Source organism: Trachymyrmex cornetzi, unplaced genomic scaffold, assembly GCF_001594075.2.
Source record: "Trachymyrmex cornetzi isolate Tcor2-1 unplaced genomic scaffold, Tcor1.1 scaffold21, whole genome shotgun sequence".
NCBI classification, from domain to species: Eukaryota; Metazoa; Arthropoda; class Insecta; order Hymenoptera; family Formicidae; genus Trachymyrmex; species Trachymyrmex cornetzi.
This window is the reverse complement of record NW_017296741.1, coordinates 1355369-1372999: the sequence shown is the minus strand read 5'-3', so window position 1 is coordinate 1372999 and position 17631 is coordinate 1355369. Positions and strand designations below refer to the sequence as shown.

General features: G+C 32.3%; 1 protein-coding gene across 1 annotated transcript in view; it reads right to left on the bottom strand.

The window, feature by feature from the left end:
- The window catches only part of LOC108759859 (uncharacterized), a 171815-nt gene extending 154717 nt beyond the window's left edge, over window positions 1-17098 (bottom strand). The window contains exons 1-2 of the mRNA XM_018505520.1: window positions 16859-17098; window positions 5530-5598 (exon numbers count right to left, since the gene is read on the bottom strand). Of these exons, the coding sequence (XP_018361022.1) occupies window positions 5530-5553 (24 nt within the window). The 5' untranslated portion in view covers window positions 5554-5598; window positions 16859-17098. The remainder of the gene's footprint in view (window positions 1-5529; window positions 5599-16858) is intronic.
- Between the last annotated feature and the right edge of the window lie 533 nt (window positions 17099-17631).

The window sequence follows — 17631 nt, the reverse complement described above, 5'->3', positions numbered from 1 at the left end:
GTAATAAATGAGAATAAGGAAGGAGATACGAAATGCTGACACGGTAAATATCCGCGCAGCTAATTATTATTAAAAGTAATGATAATGAAATACACCGGAAACCGACGAGATGATCAATCAATTCCAAGGGGAAGTTAGATCGAAGACAAACCCGAGGAAACTTTTGTTAACATCTATCGGCTTTATGATCGCGACTGACAATGAGGCCATAACTCTGATTTAGTAAGTTAATCCCTTTAGCGGAAACACGAACAGGGTCGGGCCCCTTCCCGCCTCTACCCCTTTTAATTAAGAGCGCAATCATTCTGTCGTAATCCAATACCGAACTCGCCCTGTCCATCGCAATTTCTCCCCGACTCGCCAGTCCTAAAGTTAAATTTCCCGTGAAATAAAAACACCGCCGCATAGTGTCGTACACCCCTCCCCCCTGTCCATCGTTCTCATCCCCTAAACCTGCCTTTCATTGGAAATCGCTTTTTAATCGCGTTCTCGCAAAGCGCCAAACTTTCGCGCGCTTTTAAGTAGTAGAGCCGTTCGATTTATCCACCGCTTCAAAAAATACTTTTATTTAGTTTGCAATCCGAGCGTTATTTAGTGTAACGTGACTTCAAACGGCTGTATATTCGTTCTTGTCGCAGACAGGGAGAACTGTTGTTAGGGAGAAGTTGTTGGGTACTTTATACGCTGTGAAAATGCATCCGGCTGAAATACCAAAGAACTCGTAGCTCCAGAGATTTGTAAACCTTCGTTGAATTCGCTTAATGTAAAATGAGAAAAGATCAACTTTAAACTCTTGTATCGTTAGTATCATTAAAATAAAGATTACTCCTAAAAGGTTATTAAATGTTTATATAAAGGAATCATTGAAATTTTAAGAAATTAAGAAATTTCAAATCATCAATATATTTAGTAATAATATAAAAGTTTGAGATAATAAATTTAACCCATAATTTTTTAGATAAAATGTCAGGAAAGTTTCAATTTTAAATTAAAAATAAATTCATCTTCCTTATATTTGCGAAAGATTTTAATAACAAGATGCTCCTATCTTATGCTTCATTTTTTATGGATTTTTATTCATTTATTAATTTATTAATTTACTTATCATATAAATTTTTTCTTTTTACTTGTAAATATCTAAAGGGTATAAAACATAATACAGAGAATTTAGTTCAAATAAGAACAATGGAAAATAAATTATTTCTTTCATTACTGCGTATATGAAAAGGATTTTACTGAAATATTAAAAAATTTAGCTAGACAGATCTAAAAATAATTTTGTTGAACTATCAAAATAACGATTAGAATGCTCAAACTGTAATATCAATTTTTTACGACGTCGCTCATCATGCTTGAAACTCCTATTTATTTTGATTGACGGTCCAACAAAATTTTATAAGTTGTAGATACTTCAATCATTTTTTCCATGTACATAAACTTGATTTTGTTTAATTTGTTATAATAAAATAATAATAAAAAATAGTCTTACTCATTTAAATAAATTATGAAAACATGAATGTTACAACTTTTTATCTCGTAAATACTTAAATTACAAAAAGCCATTTTGTACCTTAAAAGGAACATTATGTTAGAGTGTCGAAAAATGGGCGGCCCCCCCTGAATTCTTCAAGAAGCTTTTCTCTGCGGTGAAGATCGAGCGATGCATTATACCTTTCGAAACGGGTAAAAATGCGAAGGATCAAGCGTCCGAATTGCGCGTCAGCTGATTGAATGGCAGCCGGTGACGTTACCGAAAGGCACCGCGCCACGCGACACCTTCGCCGAAATATGAGGACATAAATTCCCGCTACGAGGCTGACCTCCAAATGGCTACCATTAAGCACCCCGAGATTCCCATTTCGATTTTAAAGTATCGAGATCATGATCGAACGATCCTTAATGGCTCCCATACAAAAGAGGTGCCACGATCAGTGATCCGAACGCATTCATTTTTCGTGCTTCAACACGTACCCAATAACTCTTAAACTAAGATTTTAACTCTCAGAGAAAGAGACTGAAAAAATGTAATTTGAAAATCGAGGAATCTACAGATTTAGAAGAAACATACGCGTATGAAAGAGATAAAAGATTAAAAAATTAATTCTTCAGTTAAAAAAAGACAATTGAAGAATTGTGAACCTCAACGAACCAACAAGCTAAAAATTTAGGGAAACAAATATTAGGTAATATATAATATTTTGCAACCAAAAGATCCCGGCACTTCTCCAAATGTGAGAAGCCATGTAAATGCGGCGAGAGAAGTTCAACATTTGCAGATCTCTAGATTATGAGTCTAAGAAACTTATGTCGCTCTAAAATTCGACAATTGCTAGACTTTCCGTTTAACGATCCACGAATAATAAGCATATTCGCCGTCCTGAAAACGACTTCCAAATTTCGAAAACTAGAAACATAAACATTAAATTCATTTTGGATGGTCTTTAATTCTTACACGCACACGTGGAACACAGTGAGATACAATTCTATATATACATATAATTTTATATATCACGTAATACTGAAAGCTTTGCCAGAGTCTAATTTATAATTAGCGAAACATATATAATTCAAGACTTTTTTTCATTTATAATAATGTCGCAAATTCAACATACAAAATAAACATAACTTTATTCCAAATATTGTCTTTAATTATAACGCAACTATCTCCCGTTTCTTTGATAATTGCAAACACAATTAACTATAAAAGGGGAATGATCAAAATTTTATGAAAAAGATTGGATGTTTTAGTTATTCCGTCGTGTTGCCAATCTAAGTAACAACTTGTGAAAAGCAACGCAATTAGACTAAGTATTGGTGATGATCACCGCAGCGCGAGCACGCACCTCCGCGACGTGACCGGCGTCCGGTCCGATTCGAAAGAATCGCGAGTCCATCCACGTAACATAAAATATAGTAAATCGGGCAGAGAGTAATGCCCGGCTCGTAAATAACATGACATATGTTCGTTGGAGGCACGGCTGGCATGTACGCGTAAATCTCCTGGTCTCACCGATCGATAAAACGCCGCTCACTCGCTCGTTCACTCGCTGGAGCGCGCGACGCGGTCGCTTCTGGCCGCTGCACTCGCGATCGCTCGATCATTTGCTCCTAATAAATCAGGCGAGTGTTAACGAGTGCAATTAACAAGCACATTTTTTTTGTTTCCTCGTTGCGGAATGAAATTAGGTACGGCGCTACGTGAATTTGGCCAGCTTATTTTTTAAGCCACGCGGCAAATTAGACATGTAATCGTGCATGAAACTTGATGGTTATTGCTACCTTTCTAACTCTACGTTACAAAATATTGGTGTTACAAATCAAAGATGTATGCGTTTTAAATTGATTGCTCATAAAAAAGTAAAATATATAAGGTGTTTTTTATTGCATTAAACTTTACGAAGACTCTTTTTCTCGTTTTCATCAAATATTAAATAACATATATTTATCTCACTTTAAGTTCCAAAAATGTACACTAGTTTGACCATAGACCCATAAATTGTATCGTCATTTTTTATGAAGCTAATAGTTTCTTCCTGTAGCTGAATTAGTATACACTTTTGGATCTAAAGCGAAATAAATATATTTGAAATAGATATGTTTGGAATTTGGCGAAAGCGAGAAAGTTCTGTATAGTGCAATCTAATGCAGGAATAAAAAATAGATCTTAATATGTGTATAATTAAAAATCGAGCAATACAAAGTATAATAAATTATTTGAAAACATTACATAATGGAAACGTGGTTCTTTAAAAAATTTCGGGTATTTTCGGAAATTGAATTTCGCGAAATTACGGTTAAATAACCGAAGAAACGTCCAATTTTTCCCGTGTATAACCTCCATCATTCCGCTTTACGAAGTTTCAGCCGATTTTGCAATTATCGAAGAAAAGTGGGGACAATTGCATTTGGCTACGACAAATCGCTGTACACTGAGTGGACCGGAAAAGGTACAAGAAGAGAAAATAGCTCCGGAAGCGTGCGCAATATCAAGTCTCACGTTCGACAATTTGGAATGGTTATGCCGAAATCGGTTATTCGCCAAGAAATTGACAAGCGTCGAAATATTGTAAAAAACTGAAAATAGTTGATACAGAATGTCTCAGAATTTCGATCGAGAGAATGTATATTAGAAATTATTTTTTCCTTGATAAAAAAGAAAAAAATTATTTTCCATCATTTCTCAAATTTGTAGCAGTTAACATTTTAACAATGAAAATTTGAAGTGGAAATTCTGCAAAATAAATATCGTTTCTCAAATAACAGATACGTTTTATTTATTACTCATTTTGATTCCTAAAATACATTAATTTGCGAAAGAATCGATCTTTTCACAGAAGTTTATAATCCAGAATTAATTTTTATAACGTCTCTTGATATTTTCAGTAACAAAAATCGACTTTAATTTATTAAAAAAAAATATATGTATATATACCAACTTTTTGCCAATTCAAACATTCTCTGCATATACATATTCATTCATTTCACGTTTAAGCAGTCTTTTAATATTCCTATCGGCACTGCTACATCCGTATATTTGATGAACTTTATAATTTGTGATAAACAAATTCTGAAAACTGAATGATTATACAAATTTACGTTTAATAAATTGTCGAGTAATTTAATAATCATATTGCAATCTCATCGCGAAAGTATTTATAATTGCAGCATCAATTATTTACAATTGTGTTGTTCAATTAGCAATTTTAATCCGTTATCATTTTTCTCAAGACTAATTAACTATTTGACATGATGGTCAATTCTATAAATTCAGCGAAATCATAAATTCTGAAATAATTTGTATGGTACTGTATTTCTATAGAAGTTTACCACAAGGAAACATTCTGAGATCCTATCATCGTTAAAAGCATGTAATTAAAATTGACGAGCAGCAATCACGAGTTAACAAGGTACCGGCGCAAAACTATATCCCATTCTTTCCTCGTTCGCCCACTCTCGCATTTTATACTAACGCTAGCTTCTCGATTGACGTTTCATTATATACGCAAAAGAAAAATCGCGATGGAAAGGAAAAGAAAGATATTTTTATATCGTGACTAAATTGAATGATTAACTTTCCAATGCAATGTTGAGCAAACTAAAAGTTTAAATGTTGTTTAAACTAATGCCAACGTATTGAAGAAAAGATCTGTGTGTTATCAACAATTATATATTCACTTACTGAAACTTGTACAACTCCTTTATAGCTATGCTTAAAGTACATTGATGTACGATAATATTTCATTGTAAGTCGAAGTGATTATGGGTGTTCAAATAATTATAATTGGCTGCGCATTGACGAGTTTAAATTTACACCGAACTTAACATGTACAATCGCGCGAATTAGAGCGTGTTCTATTTCGTGCAATCAATTGCCGGTATATTACCGCGATACGTCGCACGTGCAATTTCTGTATTAGATTATACGATCGTGCCGTGATTAATTGCGAGTTGCAGTTGTACGCGCAATTATTACTCAGTGGAAAACAGACAGAAATATATCTATATATTGCGATTTGTGTTAAAACTTACTTGTGAATCGCCGACTTCGGACATGCACGATCCACGCACTCAGTCCCAAGATCGATCCCCACCTCGATGCTGAAATGAAAAATACAGATTGATGTATTATAATATAGCATTGAATCATCAATATAATCACGCAGAAAAATGTTTGGTTGAATTAATTGGGATTCTGGTGAAAAATGAATGATCTAGAATTCTGGCTAAATTTGCTAGATTTCTGGTTAAATCAGTTGAAATAGTCAACATTTAGAATTTCCTGATTAAATCTACTAGAATTCTAATAGAGATGTAACAGAAATCTAGTTGACTTAATTAGAGAATTCTGAATCGTTCATTTTCCATCCCAGAATTCCAGTTAATTCAATCAAACATTTTTCTCCGTAATATAATTTAGATATTGTATTCCGATTAAAATAAAAATTAGTTCTTCCAGAAAAATATCGTGTGTCATACGTCTTTCTATTTCTGAAATAATTCCATGTTTTAGTCTCATAGTATCAAATCTATTTCAATATTAAGTAAATAGCGAAAATAAATAACGATCTAAATTATTGAAGTATATTTTTAGAATCATTAAAATTGTTCAAAGCGGTATTTATGCTTCTTTTTATAAGAAAAGTTAGACTTTTTTGGCGTATTTTGTTGCATATGTTCTACTTTATTTCAAAAAGCGCAGGGAATTAAAATCAGCAATAGTCCCAGTCTATAAAAAAAAGTTATTTCCGCTTCTCTCATTTAAATGTTACGTCGTTTAATCTTCGCCAAATTCTTTGTGTTAACAGCCGTAAAACGTTTCGCCTCGAAGTACTCACTTCGACATAAATCCTCTCCGTTAATTGCACCGTACGATCGCGCGAGTAATTTAAACTCGTCCGCTCACCCCGGTTGGCGGCCTGACGAAATAATATTCCGGCTAAATGGCGGCTCGTGAATCCCGTCCGAATGCGCGATAAAACCAATGCCGGCAACGTGTTTACAGTTTTACGAGGTGTCAGCGAAATGCACAACGCGAGCGAGCTACATCCGCGTAACATCATGGACTTATACGATATCCTAAACTTTTTTTGCCATATAATACTCTAGATTATTAACCGTCCATTTTTTTCTACTATGTTAATTCTAATTTTGCTATTATTATTATTTATAATTTTTAAAAGAATTATTTTGAATTTTTGAATGTAGTAAAAAAAACATTTCATAAAATTTTTATTTTTATAATAAATAAAAAATGTGAGAGAGAGAGAGGAAAAGAGAGAATATGTGTGTGAATATAACAATAGTTGTATTATAATATAAAAAAATAATGCAAGGATATAATACGTGAGAGATTTGTAAAAAATTATATAAAATTCTCTCATATAATTAATTATGATAGATAAAATTCCTGACTCTTTCATAAGCTTTATCTGATCTAGGAAAAGAACTGCAATTAATCAATGACATAGTCGCTTAAAATCTAATCAATCTATGGCGAGAAAGTTTACTTGTTATAAAAAATATATAAATTTGAGATATAATCAATATGGAGTTTTCTGTGCCTTGTCAGTTTTCTTCAAATTCTTCTCCTTGAGAATATCTTGGTATGCTATTTATATAAAAACATGTGCTTGTAAAATGTGACATTGTACGAAATATAATTAATGTCACAATTGAATAATTAATCTCCTAATTAGCTTGGTTAAACAGGCGATTAGCAGCAGCTGTTACGTGACATTGGCATGTCTTGGCCAGTATTTGATGTCGTGGGTTGCGATTTCATCCCTCTCTCCTCGTCAGCCTTCCTTGACATTGCGTGTCTCCCCGAGGGCTCCTTGAGCGTCTGATTAACTTGGTATGAAATTATGTCCCATCTTTATACCCTCCTTAATACACCTAGACTTATGTGTAATATCTAAGAACTCTATGATTCAGAGGACTTGAGTTATTTAAGCATCTAAAATCTCCCAGATTTAATAATGTAATTTATGACACATTACAATAACTTAAAAAACAAAACTATGTGTGTATATATATATACACACACACACACACACACCAATATGTGTATTGTATACTTACATATGTAAGTATAATATAATATAATAAAAATTTTATTATCTGAAAATTTAAAACTTCAAGACTTTAATATTCTAAAAATAATTCTGTGCAAAAACAATTTTTATGACTAAAACCAAATATATCAAATAAGATTAATATTTAGATTACATTAATGTCTTCAAATTTTACAAATTTTATGAAACCTGTTTTATGAAAAGTATGAGAAGTCCAAGTTTAATTTTAATTTTTTCATTTAATTATTTATGTCTGAAATCGTTACGTTCAAGTTTCTCAGAATCAAACAGTTCAAAAGTTTAATTTATTCAAAGTCACAAACAGAGCAAACTAAATAAATTTAAACATTTAAAAAATACAAAATACTTTAGTCTGTATTTAAAACTTGAAACAGAAGCACTGAGATTACACCGATTAGATCATTTATTATGTCAAGCCCTTCGTCATTTTCTAAAGCTACCCTTGACTCAACGTCAAATTCCTCAAGCCCTTCATCTCTCCCTTAACAGTTCGCACCTCGACTCATCCCCTCAGCCATGTCGGTTGCAAGACGCTACAGCTGCACCTGCAGTTCTCGCGTGCATCCGCAAGAGGAGGTAGAGGAGAAGGATTACTGGGAGGATGGGTATATGGCGTGGGATGATTGTGGGGGCAAACGTAGGTGGGGGTGGGTCGTACATACGCGGCCGGTGCATGCGGTAATGGCGGTGCATACGGTGTACCAGTCAAACGCATACCGTATTGATTTTAATATCTGTGTAGGAAGCAGAGGAAGAGGAGGTGAAGAGAATAGAAGAAGAAGGAGGGGGAGAAAGAGAGAGAGAGAGAGAAGAGAGAACAGAAAGGAATGCAGTGGAAGAGGAAGCTTTTACACGTCATTTAGGCACCTGTGGCTGTGACTTCTGATGCGTCAGCATTTTATTCGCGTATTAAGGCGCATTGGCAAGTTTATTCAAGTCGATTTACTTTTGTGCAGAATCACAAATACATTATACACACATTTCAACATCCTCTTTTTTACGTTCACTAAAACGTAATCTTATTCACAACATTATTTTCAAATCAAGTTTCATAAAATAAAAGCAATAATTTTTTAGAAAGACATTGTATAAAGAACTTTATTTTAACATTGTCCCTACTCCGTGATATGAAATAGATAAAATAACTATCCCTGAATATCGTCTAAAATTAATTTGCTGATTTAATTAAAAATTCGTTCACTCATGAAACTAATTTGAAACATGGGATTGGGTGGTAGGGTGAGATAGGTTTGTAAATGACGAACGCACTAATGGTAAGTGACAGTGGCTAATTAATTAGTATCGAATGTTCGACACAGCAAGAGCGATTAAACGCAACATCTGAAAATCCTAATCACTTACAAATTAATCCGGACAAACATACGCAGCGGCAAACAACAGTAATAGAGATACGAGTATTATGAGGGAGTTTTTGCAGTATCATGTCCAAATAACGTGACTTTAGTGTATACTGTATTTGGATACACGGTATTGCAAAAACTCCTTATTTTTAATTAAAAAAAACTCGGTAAATCTCAAAATCATTCAGATATTAAAACAATGAAAAATTTCGCGTATGTATAGTAAATAAATATGATTTAATAATTCTGTAATTCTCTTTTATTTTATTTCAGTTATTAATAAAATAATCTAAATCTTTTGTACTAATCATATTGACTAAAAGTAATTATTATTTTTAAAAAATTTATATTGCACTTAATTAGTGGAAAATATGCTAGTACTATATGTATATTCCATTATATAACGCAATTTCGGTCGATTCTATCGAATAAAAAATATAGTACATAGTGTAAATAATATAAATAATAACAACAACAAGAAAGCAATTAACCCTTATCATACCATCTACATCTTGGTGCCTCATCCATACCATCAAGGGTCACTTCAAATCTCTTCGTTTTTTCACCTCTTCAAAATAATAAAAAAAATTTCTAAAAATTCACCAACATACTTTCAACTTTCTAGAATAAATATTGATTCTTTATTTTGGAAAATAATAAAATGTAGTATAATTTATAGTTACCGAAAGACTCAAAGAAACTTGCACGAACAGGAATCGCACGGTCACTAGTTACCCATATTAGTACGGTAAGGGTTAATATAATTTTCTATATACGACTGAATTATTATTAACATGGAGGTGTTCAACCATAATCTGTACGATTGATACTAAATTTGATACATAATGCAGCTTAAAATAACGAGATAAAAGAAGAAACAATTCACTTGATATGCTACCGTTGTTCGTAACAATAACAAAACTTGTTACAAAGATCGAAGTATAAAAGGATTAAACTAGATACAACCTGCATCGCTTTTGTTGGTGAATTAATCACAACTTAATTGAATCTAGAGAACACTATGTACCTACCAAGCAAACCAAACTGCCCGATTTACTAAAGGTACTCATCTGGAATAATACTCCACAGCTTTATTACAATAAGATTATTTATTTAGGATCTATGGCGCAATAATTGTGGTAATATATAATTTCCCGATAATAAAGTTAATAATCATTATTACGACATCGTTAAAAGGTATTAACTGTTTATTCAATATTTAAAAATTACGAAAATTACCTGCACTACAACCAAATTTCCATGTTTACTAAAAACACTCACCTGGAATAATAATTTATGCGGCTTTACACAATGAGATTAGTTAGGATCAACAAGAGTAACCGTTGTAACAAATATATTTTCCAATAATCAAGCCGATACTTGTTATCAAAATCATTAAAAGTAATAATTGTTTATTCAATACCTAAATATCGAAAAATTATGAAGATCTAATAGGTATTATTTAGAAGATTTAATACCGTAATGATCTCGTTTATTTCTTCTAAAGTTGAAAAAATTTATATTAACTTTTTCGATGTCAACGAGATACAGATACAAACTGATACATTATGAAAAAAAATTTGTTTATTCCACAAAAATAAATTTTCATAAAGAATTTTTTAATCAATTAATGAATAATCAACGAGCAATAATAAAAATTTGAAGTGGAATTTAAATTTTGAATTTATGAATTAAATATAACGTAATTTATTAAATATAAACTATAATTTTTTGTTAAATTTCCACAACCACGAGTAAACTACTACATGAGCGATTTGGGATTATACAAACGGTTATATTGCTAGAATTAATTGAGATCTATTATTGAGGACAAGATTTGCGTCCGTTACATGACTTTGCCGTATTTAGCAGTTGACAGTGGGCAACTATATAACCCATTGTTCTGCTCCGTAACTGTAGGATATTGTACTTTAGGTGATTCCTGTATATTACTCATCTGTCACGTGCCGTACAAGATTGACTTTCGGCTGTGTATAATAAAAAAAAAAGACAAAGTAAAAGAAACACAGGATATGGGTCAAAACAATTAAATATTCTTTTTGTTACAAATTCTTTGATATACATTCGTAGATTAAAATCAATTTTTCATGAATGAAAATATAAAGAAATCTTTAGTTTTAAATTAAAATTTAATTTCTTGAAAAAAAAAGACTTTTGGCAAACAGTATCCGGGAAAAAAGTAAGTAACAAAATTAAACTATTTAATTAATGTCAAATAAATGTTATTTTAATATGATTTTTTAAAAAGTATTTAAAAAATCTGATTATAAAAAGTTAAAAGAGTTAAAAATAAAAAGAAATAATATTTATTATTATTCATCACTTTCAATATTTTTATTAGCGGAAAATCGTCTTTAAATTCATGAAAAAGTGATTTGAAAAAATATCCAATGGCTCTTTGAGACTCTTAACCATTAAATTAAAACAAATGGTAATAAACGTGTAGAATAAATATTAACGTGTACAAAAGAAATAATATAAAGTTTAGCAATTTATTCATTTGATTTTATCGTAATATTTACTTTACAGGTATTTACAAAATAAATATCTCTGTGATAAGTAAACATAAATAAATATAAAATATATAAAATAAAACGTTTAATAATTTATTCAGTTCATTTATTCCAATAAATATTTTACGTTTTAATATACGAGACATTTAATGTATGCACGTCTCTGTTGTGTTGTACTACCCAACATTTTCATTTGCTAAGTATACCCAACATTTCTCAAAATATCGCACATTGGCCTTTCTCTACAAGGCTTTCTCTCCTCCCCCGAGAACCCGTCGACGAGACATAGGCTGCTGGATAGGACAAGGGTTGGCAAGAATGAAGAGGGGCAGCAGGGGGTAGCAAATACGGACTTCCTTCTTTGTCGGCCAGGGAGTCGAATGGCGGACAGACGGACGGGTTAAATTTGCATGGACGCTTGTCTGCGTTTCCAATTTCACGCATGCACACATTCAGCAGCCCCGGGAACAGTTTGGGCAGTCGGCAAGGGAGGGAGGAAGGAGGAATGGCTGATAATAAACGGCATCGATCTCGGCATAAATCAAGGCCGCGAATCCCGGCGCGCATCTTCGCGAGCGAACGGAAAAAAAAAAGGGGGATCGGAGGATGGAGAGGGCGAGAGGAGTCGGTCCATCGACAACGGCCAAATTAATCCGGCAAGCTTAAACAAGCGGAAACCATCCCCGCAAACCTTACCCTCTTGTGGCGAGGAATTCCCACAACGGACCGCGTAGGATTCCTGTTGCATTTGCATGTGTTATTATTACTATCGTTTAATATACATGGCGTACCGGAATTATTTGATTCGGTGCAAATTTTGTCTTAACAAAGACAAAACACGAACAACTTCCGGTAACTACATAAATTTGATATAATTAAATTCAATAAAAAAATATATAAAATATGGAAATTTGATATAATAAGTTTTATTCCGATAAATTTTATAAACAATTAATTACGTCATTAATCAATTTCGATATTGCGGAAACGGACAAATAAATCCGAATTTGAATCAAAAGTCTCATTGAATTAAAATCATCGATTTATAAAACACCTTGCAAACTATAAATGTTTTATAAATCTGAAAACTATTTAAGAAATGAAATATTTGAAGAAATATACAAATCCGTTTTTTGTTTTATTTTAAAGATACATATCTATGTTTAAAGTGTATTGAATTTCTGGCATCTCAGATTTCGCAAATCGTTTGGGGATTTAACGAACACCATAAATATAGAATTGATAACGATTTGCAATTCGCGGTGTAACTAGAACGTACATGTGATTTTTTTGACATATCGATTGTTATAATCGGCTTAGTCGTTCAGTTGCTATGGTGAAACGTGCGGCGAGCTTTATACGAGTGTATGCATGCATTTGTACACGAAAGCTTCAACGATCTTCCAAACTTTTTACGTGAAACAGACTCGCAATATCTTTTAATACCTAACATTTTTCAAAATGTTCCACGTTATACATACGTTAAGTTAATTTAAAAATATTTATTAATTACATGTCTCGCAAAATAAAATGTAATTCTCTTAGTATTCATATCTTGAAATTAATACATTTTTTTCAATTATTATATTTAATATTTTAATTAACGCGTAACATTTAACCTTAGCTTAGATGTCGAAAAGATCTCTCGGTGATTCATATGATGTATGCGAGACGTGACTTTAAAAAGCGAAAATCTTCATTGGAAACACCAAATATACAAACGCAATGCGATCCGATAATTCACACGTGTAAACAGTATAAATGCGAAATATCATGACTAATTACAAGGATGATTATTCCTCTGTTTGCAATCGCGCGCGCGCGCGCGCGCGTATTTTACTCTCTCCATCTGCATTCTAGATTTTTTTTAGAGTCGAAGATTTTTTTTACTATTCTAGACTTTCAAAACAATATGAAAAAGTTTAGGATTACTTTTCAACATCTTTATTATTAAATATCGAATAACTTTCTCAGTTATTTTACGAGGGAAAACTGAACTCTATTCACTTTTTTTTATTTTTGAAAAATTTGAGAGTGAAATTTCGCTTGTGCCAAAAAAGACCCCCCCAAAAAAGATGAAGAATTAAATGTTCGGCATTCCCAACATATTTGGACATGCGATTTGTCCTCGATATAAAAGTTGTGGGAGGAACATGAAAATACACGGAAAGAACGGTTATGCTAAAGCATCTAAAAAAATATAGCTAAATATACATCTGAAAATAATTTTGTTGAACCATTAAAATAATTATGCAGGACGTTCAAACTGCACTGTTAAATTCATAAAGTTAAATTACAACTAATTTGAATTACTTATAATCATTTCTATAGGTCGCCACATTCAATATCGTTAATTTAACTAAAATAACGTCAAACTAATTTAACTCAAGAAAATGTATTAAATTTGACTCAAATTTAGATTATTATTTACTAAGTGCATACATTAATATGGACATTGTTTACTTTGAAACTAACCACTGAAATGGATTGATTTACATTTTGACACACATGGAAGTTAAAAATCTAATAAAATGTTATTTAACTCAAGAGATTGGGTTGCCATTGCCCCTTTGATATCTAACTAACATGGTGTGTTACTAGAAAACGTTTAGCGTCAAAACTCTTTTCAGCATCTCTCACCACGCTTGAGAATCCTATGTAATTATTTTAACAGACGAACAAAATTATTTTTGGATCTATATCTAAGTAAATGTTTAGATAGGTACTTTAACAAAATCGTTCTTTTCGTATATAATATGACCCTCGATTCCACACTTCTGATACGATTTCTCAAGAGAGACAGAGTCCCATTCGAAATTCTCACAATCCACTTACGTCGCGTAAAAAACATAAGGAATGCAAAAATGCAGAGACATTTCAGCTACGTGCGAACATTTGAACGGCCCGGCGACAAGTAAGACGGGAATTGTGCACGTGCCACGTGAAGGTGAAGGTTAAACGTTCGCGCGAACAACCGCGCCCGACGGAAGCCACGACTGTTGGGTTATACATTGTAATATAAGAGTATACAACGGTCTGGTGACAAAACGACATGTGATACATATGATAACATATAATTCGATACCTCTCGTGTATCAAACCCGCGCGTTACCGATTCTCGCGAAGTACAGTCTTTCCACAAAGCGGAACGTGCTTGTGATAATTGTTAGCGTTTTTCAATAGCAGAACTGGTATGCACTTAGTGCACATTAAAGCCATTATATATACTCTAATCTAAGTGTAAAAGTGAGATATCTTAATTAATAAAATGCCCAATATATATTTTAGCAAATAGCACAATAAAATGCATTGAGAATTTCACGGTTTAACTTGATTTTATATGTTTATTAAACACATATATCTTTATTACGTTAATTCGTGTACGGCTTTAAAGTGCATCCGAATGCGCACTAATTCTACGAATGAAAACGCTATCTGATTGTGAGATTCTAAGCAGAAGAAAAAGTCATTATGATAACATCAAAATGGTTGCGTTTAGTAGAAAAAGTAGCTTTACAACTGTTGTAAAATTTTTTGATATGATTTGTTTATACTATAATGTAAAAAGAAAAGTATCCCGTGGATGCGCAGTAAGAGAGTGAAGAGTTGGAGCCAAATTTGATTGGCTGTACAATATTGCTATTGCCATTATGTACAATATTACATTTTTCTTTTTACATCAGGATTTATATATTTATCAGATCCAATGAGAAACTAAGGGCAAGATCGAGTATATTAATCTTTAAGTAGATAAGTGGCAATTCCACGTATAGATCTGGAAAAAGAACAAGATTTTTAAGAAAATAAAAAATATAAAATAAGAAAATATAAAATATTGCTCAGAAGTCTTAAAGTTCATTATATATTTTTATATTCTTTTTTATATAAGGATATAAAAAATGTAAATTTAACTCTATTTGTATTAAAAATATAATATATCAAAAATATTACAAAAGTATAACTGTAAAGATCAAATTTATTTCGGATGTTCTGAGCACCCTCTTATCTACTGAAAGATTAAAGAATTTTACAGTTGCAAGTTGCAAAGCTGTCTTTTTTTTTTGCTGAATATAGTCATGATTTTAAAATGATTATTATAAAAGTAAGAGCACACGATAAAATGTTAGCCGATTGTTGTGTCGTTTTTAGAAAGTCCTTGGCAATTATATATTAATGTGACAGTGTATATAGATGACAACACAATTTTAATTGTTTTCTATAAACAATCAACCAACATTTTATCTTAATATTGTGTGCTTTTATCCTAAAAGTCATTTTTCGATCAGTCACGATTCATTTTTACATCATTTTGACATTATCGAGACATGTTGTTCTGCTTGAGACGATGAGAAACAAAATTACTCTAGATTGATAAAGTCAAATTCCCACTATTTTGACGCAAAGATGTAGCTTTTGTATAAACGTAGTTTGTAAGGGAAACTAAGGCTGAAAATGTAAATGAATTACTTTTTGTAATCAGTTTTTGTAATCAACTTATGGACGAAGAAATATGTTTAATTTATATACTGAAAATAATATAGTCAATTTTAATAAATATTTAGTTGAATACTGCCAACTAAATATTTATTAAATATAAAGATATATTTATTTGATACAAGAAATGTTAATTTGATTTAACAATATCATTTTCTTTACTGAACAAATATTTATTTACTGTAAGTAAATGTTTAGTTGGAAATATTGAACTAAATATTTATTAAAATTGACTATATTTTTTTTTCAGTGTACATATATTTTTTACTTTAATATCCTCATAGTAAAAAACTTCGTAGTGACGTCACAATAGACTCACAAGTAAATTGTAATGTCTATGAAGTTATCGAAAGGCCACAGCAAGCAGTAACATTATTGTCTTAATTCGTACGTGCCACAGCAGTGTCATAGTGAGAGAATTTTTATCACAGATTCATAATCATATCGTAGCGATATCACCTGACATTCACACTTGTGACTTTCGCTATGACTTTGCTACGATCACGATGTGATATTACATCTGTGAAAAGCAGACATTCGCACGTCACCATGATGTTTTTGTAATATTTTTTGCTATGAGAGACGGATTTATTATTGTCGTTGAGATTTAGTGCATAAAAGTGCAGAAGGTACTGTAAGTACAGTTCAGAAGATGGAAGTTCACGTTACATATAACGTAATCACCGAAAGAAAAAATAAATTTTATAAGAGCTAAATGTTTAGTTCGACAGAAAGTGTGTAGTAAATTTTGTACAGGTTAAGCTGCACCTAATGTGTAAATAAAATGCGTGCGTTATATGCACTATCCGCCATTTTGATGCAAAATGCTAAAAAAATTGAATATACCATTGAGATACTTTATTAATTTAGTGACTTCAGATGAGAAGGTGTGAGAAGAAGCGTATATGAAGACATTTGTATCCCCGTGTGTATTTGTCGCCGAATCGTTTTGAAATGTTCCGATATTCACCACTTAACCTTTATTTAACGTTATGTTAGATTACATTTCGACGCTGTATTGTATTATTATATTTCGCTGCCACTTGTAATATCTTTGTATTAACACGCAACTCGTACACGCAACGCATATACGCAACTTTTACGCACAAAAGAACGACGATGAAACATCTTTATGTAGCGACAACGCACGCAAGTAATTGAGGCGACGTAATAACTGAAGATTGACGCGATCGACTGCGGCGACAACTTCACGCGATTCGAATCTGCAACGGCGCGGCGCATTCGACAGCTCGACGCGATCGACGTTCCAAATTTTCTATCGCAATTAATTCTGCCTCAGAATTTCATTAATTAACTCGCCGGTCTGATTCATTTAACACTTCCAATATTAATAACCACACACATATCTCACCTTTATAATTCGTAAAAAAATCTTGTGAAAGTAATAAACTGCGACGAAAAGAGCCAGACGTTGCTTATTTCACCTCCGTGTATATTTACACTGCAGCGAATTACGCAATGCAAATTATTACTATCGACACAAAAGCGAAATTAATTCAAACCATTGGCATCACAATTGCCGCAGATATTTCAACCGTTGAATTGCCGAATTATTTCGAGCGTTGAATTACCGAATACTAATTTTAATTCAAACGATGCAAAAATTATTTATGCGATATGTTATTT